Source organism: Zea mays, chromosome 9 (assembly GCF_902167145.1).
Source record: "Zea mays cultivar B73 chromosome 9, Zm-B73-REFERENCE-NAM-5.0, whole genome shotgun sequence".
NCBI lineage: Eukaryota > Viridiplantae > Streptophyta > Magnoliopsida > Poales > Poaceae > Zea > Zea mays.
In genome coordinates, this window is record NC_050104.1 from 131,541,899 (window position 1) to 131,551,142 (window position 9,244).

At 41.2% G+C, this 9,244-nt stretch overlaps 1 protein-coding gene across 32 annotated transcripts; it reads left to right on the forward strand.

Annotated features, from left to right (window-relative positions):
- Positions 1–1,082: 1,082 nt before the first annotated feature.
- LOC103639092 (histone-lysine N-methyltransferase ASHR1) lies at positions 1,083–8,691 on the forward strand. 32 transcript variants are annotated; one of them, XR_004852787.1, is made up of 17 exons: positions 1,084–2,295; positions 2,502–2,574; positions 2,655–2,757; positions 2,863–2,924; positions 3,087–3,151; positions 3,305–3,345; positions 3,482–3,580; positions 3,678–3,756; positions 3,920–4,039; positions 4,154–4,260; positions 4,678–4,747; positions 5,084–5,147; positions 5,974–6,076; positions 6,170–6,445; positions 6,564–6,645; positions 7,358–8,004; positions 8,110–8,691. XR_004852787.1 is itself a non-coding variant. In XM_035962668.1 (14 exons), the coding sequence occupies exons 1-10, from the start codon at positions 1,681–1,683 to the stop codon at positions 5,916–5,918; spliced, it is 1,356 nt and encodes a 451-aa protein (XP_035818561.1). In that variant the 5' UTR covers positions 1,085–1,680; the 3' UTR covers positions 5,919–6,027; positions 6,228–6,445; positions 6,564–6,645; positions 7,358–8,004; positions 8,110–8,664. The 32 variants fall into 32 exon arrangements, 15 of the variants coding, with proteins under 15 accessions (XP_035818561.1, XP_035818562.1, XP_008660110.1 ...); XR_004852780.1 differs by having other exon boundaries at positions 1,085–2,295; positions 3,300–3,345; positions 5,828–6,076; XR_004852782.1 differs by having other exon boundaries at positions 1,085–2,295; positions 5,828–6,027.
- The last annotated feature ends 553 nt before the right edge of the window (positions 8,692–9,244 follow it).

A 9,244-nucleotide genomic window follows, 5' to 3' on the forward strand; every position in this document is an offset into this window, starting at 1 on the left:
CCTATGGTTGAGCAATTCTGGGGGTTATGCCAATTGTATTCCAACAGGCTTTTGTAAAATTGCATCTGAGAAACAGGTGATAAAGAGTCTCCACTCTTTGCCATAAACAGTTCTCATGAATATGGCTCTAGTGTCATGTGTTTCCTTCTCAGCATATTTCTGGTGTTGAGTCTGTTTTTAAGCCATAACCAATAGAAAACTTTATGCTTTGGTTGACATTTACTTTTCCATGGACACTTGTAAATAGAGTGAACCTGAATCTGCCCCATTAGATGTTTGTAAGCTTTTTTTGTTGAATACCTGTCTAAATCCCATATGTATCACCATCGGTCCTTTACAGTGCTTAGATCAATTTGCTCCCAGACTACCTGTAACTCCAAGTACTGTTCGTAAGCTTGTTCAGAAATAGGCAATTGAAAAATACGAAATATATGATCTTGCTCTTTAACCTCTGCGATAGATAGTTTTGTGCTTTTTATAAAAGAAAATAATTCTGGATATTGTTGACTTAGAATACTCTTATTAGCCAACCAGCTCTTTACTCCAAGGAACTGCTGGTCCTGCGATGATGCATCCGTCCGAGGCAGTTGCTAAGGGTGTGTTTGGTTGGATATACAAGAAGGGATGGAAGGAGATGACTATAGTTTTTATAATGTTTGGATGAGAGTCGCGTAAGGGTGAAGTGAACATCGAAGTAGTTTTTGGTGGCGGCGTGATCTAAAAAATCGATGGAACGGTGTGGCCCCCACCTCATCCCACTTTGACCTCAAACCAAACACATCCTAAAGGTCCAAAATGGACTGACCTATTTGAGTCTGAAGTGAAGCATGCACTGTTCGTTGGCATCGGAATAACAAGATTTTGCCTCTACCAAATATATATATGTGCCCCTTAGTGCACTTGGTATCAGTACTTAATTTAACACTTAATAAATGTCAAAAGAATTTATTCTAGTCCTTTGATACATTAAAGTTCTTTCTCTCAAAACTAAATAGTTAAACCAAGCATGTTGATTCATGTGCTTGACTTCTGCTAATCTCTACTACTCTATAAGACAGTAGTGTAGACGTACACACAATTTGGTGCACGGTTCTGCCTCCAGTCCGCCGCCCGCGCGACTGCTCCAACGAAGGAAAGTCTGATCCCGCCATGGCGCCATCTCCACCCCCGCTTACCTCTCTCGGCCGCCATCATGGAAGGTCCGACCCCGCCATCGCTGTCCCCACGCGGTTGCTCCAAGGAAGGAAACTCTGATCCCGCTATCCCCGCCCCCGCTCTCTCTCGCCATCTCCGTGCGGCTGCTCCAAGGAAGGAAGGTCCGACCCCGCCATCGCCATCCCCGCGTGGCTGCCTTCCCCTCTCGCCATCCCCGCGCGGCTGCTCCAAGGAAGGAAGGTCCGACCCCGCCATCGCCATCCCCGCGCGCCCGGTCGAGCGCCACCAGCCGCATAAGTCTGGGCTAGCGCCGCCGGCCACCATTGGCTCGGTCGAGCACCTCATGCCCACGACGGTCAGTCGCCGCCTTCATGGCTCAGAGTCGTCGGTCCCTGCCCACCAAGGTCACCATGGGCTCGACGACGATGGCAACAAGGTCAAGGTCGTCATCACAACCCAAGGTAGTAGCTCTTCAGTTCCCCCGCCATTCCCCACCACCCCTCCACCGTCTCCACCGCACACAGCATGCCCGACTCTATTCTCCTCCCCGAAATCCCCGTGGCGCGCAGATCTAGCCCCGGCTCCTCGCCGGCACAAACCACGTGCGCGCCCTCGACCCATGGCATCCCCAAATCCCGCCCCCGGTTCCTCTCCCTTCCCGTTCGCGGACGACGCTTCCGCGCGTTGACGTACGCGTCCCCAAATCCCCGGTTCCCCTCCCTTCCTGTTCGCGGATGGCGCTTCCGAGCCCTCGACCCATGGCGTCCCCAAATCCCAGGTTCCTCTCCCTTCCCGTTCGCGGACGGCGCTTCCGCGCGTCGACGTTCGTGTCCCCAATTCCTGCCCCGGTTCGGCGCTTCCCCACATCGAGGCACCACACCATCGCCATGGGGTATCGACAACGTCGACAGCGTGTGGCCCCATCGTTCGCAGACCAACCCGGCCACGGTTGCCCTGCTGCTGACGGATAAGGACCTGGAGTCGGAGGAGAGCATGTACGAGCGGTGGAGCAGCGTGCACACCGTGTCGCGGGACCTCACGGAGAAGCAGAGCAGGTTCGAGGCGTTCAAGGCGAACTCTAGGCACATCGGCGAGTTCAACAAGATGAAAGACGTTCCCTACAAGCTCGGCCTCAACAAGGTTGATAATACTGTTGGTCTGTCCAGTTAGAATAATCAATTTAATATCTATTTTGGCATGTATTCATAATCAGAAACCCCAAATATAAAAGAAAAATTGGTGCTATTTTTATAGCCGTGACGTTTCAGTCTATTAGCAACAGTTGCCATCACAGTAAACTAACCACTAACCAGTAACTCGAACTGATGATTGTGTACATGTTGAAGAACAAAAGGAAAGTTGAGAAGATTGAAAATGACTATGCCAAATGCAAGTTCGTTGCCCAATGTTTTATATATGGTAATATTTGTGATTCTTTGTTGGCTATATCACCATCAGTTATGGCCTAGGGTGTTCTAATTATCTTGTTTCGGTCGCAGGTGATAGTTTCAGCTCTGGAATTTAGCTGAAGTTGAATGCTTCATATGTTTAGACTGAAATTTTGGTACTAAACTGGTAGATTATTGTTATTTAAATATATAAGTAAGGGAGATGCCAATGTGCTAATTGTTTGTGTCTTTTTCTGCCTTTTTTATATGTCCGGGCTAGGTGTAGAATATAATTTTTAACGCCCCACTCTTGTTGCAGAAAAAATCATCTTCTACGATTCAGAGAAATTATGTGAAGCTTCAATTTGACTCCATGCAACAGTAATGAGCATAAATTTATAATGCACTGGTTTGTTGTAGCTTACAAGCACTAATCCTTCTGTTAGCATGTGCTTTGTGTTTATCTTTCTTCAATGCAATTGTTGCTTGTGAAATTCTATATAGATATAGATGTTGCTGAGTCCATCATTGAATATCCTGCAGGGTTTAGCTATTGACAACCTCGATTACATTTTCACAGTGGGAGCTCCTTCGATTATTAACCACAGGTCGTATGCTAAACTATTAGCTATATATTCGTTTATCTATTATCTTTACCAGATTAGATCAATTAATATATCACCACCTTCTCTATTCATCCATTTTTTTGGGTATATTTAGTTGTGTACCAAATGCAGTTTTGATATTTGATGGTAGGACAGCATATGTTCGTGCATTGCAACCGATAAATAAAGATGAAGAGGTAAGGAATCTATACCTTGCATCCTGATCATATAATCCTTAAATTGCATGTCACGCTTTCATTCTTTCTCCATTTCCATTGTTATCTTTCTGGTTAATATTGTTTGTGTATCTGACTGTCTGTTGTCACTTGTCAGGTATCTATAAGCTACATTGAGACTGCGGCAGTCACCAAGAAGAGAAACAATGATCTGAAACAGTACTTCTTCACCTGCACATGTCCACGCTGTGTAAAGGTTTATTTCCTGTTCATTATTTTTTAAACCTCCTTCATGACAAATTGACCAATCCTTGACCATCAAACTGTATCTTCTATACAATTTCTCAATGCAGGGTTTTGATGAGGATGCACTACTTGAGGGGTTCAGGTGCAAGAGCCAAGCATGTGATGGCTTTCTGCTGCCCAACTCAGGTTGGTTGCCAATAAGACGAAAAGTACTTATTGAATGGTTGTGGTGAAATAGTTGAAAATTGGTGGATCAACCAAATATATATTATGTTGAAATTGGAGACCTCATTTTGTTTGATCGGTTATTAATCTTAATCTTATAAGTTGTGTTTATCTGACACTATAGGTAAAAAGGCTTATACATGCCAAAAATGTGGTGCTTCTAGAGATGTGGAAGAGATAAAAAATATGAGAAGCAAAATACTACAGTTATCGGATAAAGCATCTTCATTTCTTTCATCAGGAAGTATCCTTGTCTAAAGATTAAATATCTCTGAAAAAAACTCTGACATCTGGTCAAAATGATCATCGAGTCCATTTGTTGTACCTAATACATATATTACCTTAATGAGGGAAATAGATAAGGCTGAAGCAGGTTCTATCTACAAGATAATCAAACAGTTAGAGAGAAATCTGTACCATGCTTTCTCAACTACTTTGCTGCACACGTGCGAAACACTATTGAAGGTAAATTTCAAGTTTATATAATAGAGAAAATTATTTGTATGCCACTGTAATTTTGCCCAATACCTTATTTACCGTCGTAAATGTTCTAATCCCTTCTATGCCATTGGAGATGATATGGAAGCGTAAGAAATTGCATCTGAGTGGCTTAGAAGGGATTAGGATATTTGAGATGATAAATAAGACAATAGACAAAATTGCAGTGGTATATAGGGAATTGTCCGTATATAATATGACCATTTAGTTATTGGATGCAAATCAAGCTGACTTGAATGAATTATATCTTTGTAAAATTCGTTCTAACAAGACAGGTTCTTAGTCCAACTATTTTATGGAATATGGACCATGAATACCACCATAACCATCCATTCAAATTTTCAGTTACATTCCACTGTCTTGCATAATCTATTATTGACGCAGATATATCTGGAATTACAAGATTGGTGGACTGCGTTGACATACTGTAGATTGACAATTCCTGTTTATGAAAGTAAGGCTGCTTAATATTATTATTTCAGCAAATTCTGTTTCGATTGGAGAACATTTTGCACACTAACTGTTTTGTTTGTGTTTATATGTTATGTAATAGTTTGTGATACTTTATCTACCTAATTAGATGCTGATGTTTGATGTTAACTTTAGAAATATTTTGCTCATCAGTAAGAAATCAAACATGATATTGTTTAATGAAAGGTTGTTTTTTCTGTTATAACCAATTACTATTTAATCACATTTGGTAGGGCTCTGTTTTAGATCCTGTTTTTTCACACTTTTTGTTACTTCCAACAAAGCTCAATGCTCACTAATGTTTTTATCTATCCTTTAGGAGTTTATCCACCTTTTCATCCGATGATTGGATTACAATTCTATACTTGTGGAAAGCTTGAATGGTATGGACTATTAGCCCTTACCTATTTACCTCACACAAGGACAACAATCATATGAGTTTATTCCTTATCCGGTATAAATGTTTGCTGTTAATGTCTTATGCTTTACTAATATAGCTGTTATTGATTCTGACAAAAGTTGATTTTGGATTTGACACTGATAGTATAGGGTCAATAAGAGCAACTCTAAAAGCCTCTGTAAATTTCAATCTCTATATCTAACATTTGGAGAGCCATTCAATGAATATTATTTTTGTATATCTCTCTTATCTGCAACAGGTTTTCCAATATTTGTTCTCTATACTTCGATAGCTTATCATATTTTTTCTTTGTTGAAAAACAAGAAAACTAAATGTAGCCGCCTCTTCAAAAATGGAGTGAAGGAAGGATGGTTTTGGAGAGTGGTTTAGAGAAGTTTATCTATTGGAGTTTTTTTATTTGTTTTCTAAATTTTGTTATAAAGAAACATGTAGAATGTCTTAGAGATTCTCTAAGAAAAATGCTAGCTATGAACTTTTATAAAGAGAAGTTCAGAATCAGTTCTTTTTATTCTCTAATATATATGTTGTTCGTTTCCATGTAATTATTATGTACTAACATTTATCGAATAATTTTTACGCCGTCGCAACGCACGGACACACACCTATATAGATATATGATGGTCATGTTTCGCCCGGACGCAGGGACTGGTTCGGAGGGAGACGGCCCCTCACTCTCTGCCCTCCTGCTGCCTGCCTACTGCTATACTGTTCTCTTGTGTTCATGTTCATATAAAATTCAGTTTCATGTTCATATTTTCATAACTGTATATGTTCATCTTATCATACAGTTTGGGTCCTTGAACTTTGGAACACTGAATCCCTACTACTCTCCCCCCATAAAGGTGTGTGACCTCATATGATGCGGAGCTGTTTTGGTCTCGAGTCATAAGGGTATTGATTTGGAGATAATGCTGCTCGGGCTTCTTTGAACTGAACTGATTAAGTCAGCAACATATCCAATATTAATGTGTGTTCATACATCAGATAGGAAGGAACACAAAAGGGTCAAATCAATACCCTTATGTCTCCCCTTCTGGACCAGGCTCCGCCGCCGGTGCCGTGGCCTGCATCGCATGCCCGACGCTCTACGCCTACCTGAAGAAGACAGACCCCGGAGTGCCCGCGCAGCTGCTGGAGTACGACGAGCGGTTCGGGCAGTACGGCTGCGACTTCACCTTCTACGACTACAACCGACCGGAGGAGCTGCCGGCGGCGATGAAGCACGCCTACCGAGTCATCGTTGCCGACCCTCCCTATCTGGTACTGTTTCTACCCTACCAGAGATTGCCTATTAAAAAGTGTTTGATCAGTTCTTAACATTTGAGATGAGAGGAAATATCGAGGAGAAATGGCTATTATTCATTGGTTGATGATGTAGAGTAAGGAGTGCTTGGAAAAGGTTGCCAAAACAGTATCTTTCCTCGCACGACCTGAAGGTTCATTCCTGCTGCTGCTCACAGGTAATTGTAGCTCATGGCAATGCTCTGTGGAGTGAAAGCGATTAATTTGATTTTAATTTGGTATTTTGATTTTGTTCTGCAATCAATAAGCTATTGTTTGGAATTCCTATATGATAGCTTCACGTTTATAATCTAGCCAAGAGTGTTGATAATGACTTCAACTTTTTCGAGCATGGTTAGTTTAATATTGTTTTGGCAATTTAGCAATAGTGCAAATATCCTAGATGATAGTTTCGCCTTATAATCTAGCTAAGGGTGCTGGTGATGACTTCAAGTTTAATGTTGTGTCAAGTGAACGTGATTAGTTTGATATTGCTTTGGTATTTTAATGTTGTTTATGCAATCAATAAACATTCTTGTTGAACTCCTATATTGTAGTTTCACCTTATAATCTAGCCAAGGGTGTTTATGATGCCTTAGACTTCATTGTGCCTTCTTACTTTTGACAGAATGATCCATTAATTAATGTCTTAATAGCGCAGGAGTTACACATTTACGATGGCATCATCTGCTTCTACATGTATGCAACTGTATATAATGTAGCTAAAACCATTTACGATGTGCTGACAGTTCCAAATTGTACTGTTGTTCCTTATCAAAGTCTGTTTGTTTTCCTTTCAAGAAAAAAGGTCTCTCCATCTCATACTGAAAGCATAGTTAAACCCTGTATTTATCAAGTGAAAACTTAGTTGGAGTCACTCTATGTTGCCAGGGGAAGTTCGGATGGACCGGGCATTGGAGCTGCTGAATGTTCGTCCCTGCGGTTTCAGGCCTCGCCACTCGAACAAACTAGGCAACGAGTTCCGGCTGTTCACGAATTAAGATCCTGCTGACAGACTTGGTGGTTGGGAGCAAAGTGATGGTGCCCCCATTTAACTATAAACTAATACAATTTTTGTTCTAGAGCTGTTCCATCTTTATGAACATGTTGCATCTTTGATCCACAGCTCACTGATCCCTCCAATTTAAATTGTAGTGACAATTATTTGAGGAATCTGTGTGCTATGATGTATGATTAATCAAACATTTACACTGTTAGTGTACCTCATTTTAATTTCATTTTAAAATACACTGTTAGTGTATGTTTCATTTTAATTTCATCAGTATTCTTTAGAATGTCTCGTTGGCTTATTCAGATTTATAGCCAAAATGACATTATCTTGGGGATAGTTCATCAGTATTTTTTAATTTCATTATCTCGTTCGGCGGCGGCATCCCGGACGGGCACAGCCTGCACACTGGCGGGCAGGTCGTGAAGGCACCCACCATCGAGCAGAACCTGTCGTGCAACCTTGAGTAGCTGTACAAGGGCATCACCAAGAAGTTGAATATTTCTAGGGAAATTGTTGACGCAAGTGGGTAAGTGCTTGCCTGCTCTTCTCATCTCGGTCCCAACATTGTTTATTTACTGTGTTCATTGATAGTATTTGAAGTTGAACTGATGACGCCTTGAAATTGCTTCAGCTAACCAGATGGACCAGTCCCTGTCAGATTTATGCTTGGTTAATTTCTGCTCGCCGGTGCAGGCGACGCTTCTCCTTCAGACGCTCAACCAGTCAAGAAGGAGTCCGAGAGCCAGGCATGGCTCGGATTAGGACCGAATGCCGTCAAGTCCAACCTGAACCTGAGCTAGCACACAACGACACAGCCAAATAAGACAGCACAGCAACCTCACCAAAGCCTTTGCAGGACGATCTGAAAATATGCTTTGCCACTAGAGTACCGAAACCATAAATATCCTCTCGTTATCGTGTTTTAGTGTTCTGTTTAGGCCGTGGTCCTACGCCCTCTTGTCACATAGTCTGGATGTAAAGATAAGTAGCCAGCCATGACTGAGAGAAGTTTTTTGGGGGGGGGGGTGTTAACACACGGCCACTCTGAATTGGCCATGCTAAGGAAAATGATAGTAGTGCAAAGAGAAGTATATGTCTTTTTTCTTTTTCTTTTTCTGAAAGCCAGATCGTTTGGCTCTAGCCTTGATGTATGCAGAACAAGTGATTGTAATGGATTCTGAGTATCCTCATCGTCTTGCTGTTGCTTCACCAACCCAAGTTTGTTTGGATTCTTGCCATTCCTGCTGCAGCAAATCTCTGGTAGTTTATGGTAGCAACTCTAGCAATCTAAGGTAAAAAAATAGAGGGAGAATTTATTATATCCTTTTTGTTCATATTAATTAGCTTGAATTTTATTTTTATGTTCCTATTTGTGCAGGTAAATATATTTAAGTTGTTATCATTCTTGTTTTCTGAAAGAAATATCCTTATTTAGTGAGATGATTGTTCTTTTTCTAGCGATTCATTTGTCGTCTGACATGATTGGATTTAACAACAACCTGATATGACGTGCATGGAAGTTTAACTCTTTTTGGGGAGATCGCTAGGGAGTTATTAGAGAATGGTATTTGTTTAGATCTCAAATATGGTTAGGGAGATACTAATCTAAGATATTGGGATCTAAATAGATTTGTTGGAGATGCTCTTAATTGCTAGAGGTACGCAAACGTTTTGAAGTCTGTGTGTACGATAGCTGAAAGAGACTATCCTTTAGAAATGTAGAAATTGCTTGATCCAGATTCGGATTCATTAATTCCGTTCGAATG

Excerpts from the sequence above, each read along its gene's own strand:
- LOC103639092 (XM_020544084.2), top strand. The coding sequence starts at position 1,681 with ATGCCCGACTCTATTCTCCTCCCCGAAATCCCCGTGGCGCGCAGATCT. Across the intron at positions 2,296-3,086 it reads ACAAGCTCGGCCTCAACAAG|GGTTTAGCTATTGACAACCT; the intron begins GTTGATAATACT and ends AATATCCTGCAG. Across the intron at positions 3,346-3,481 it reads CGATAAATAAAGATGAAGAG|GTATCTATAAGCTACATTGA; the intron begins GTAAGGAATCTA and ends GTCACTTGTCAG.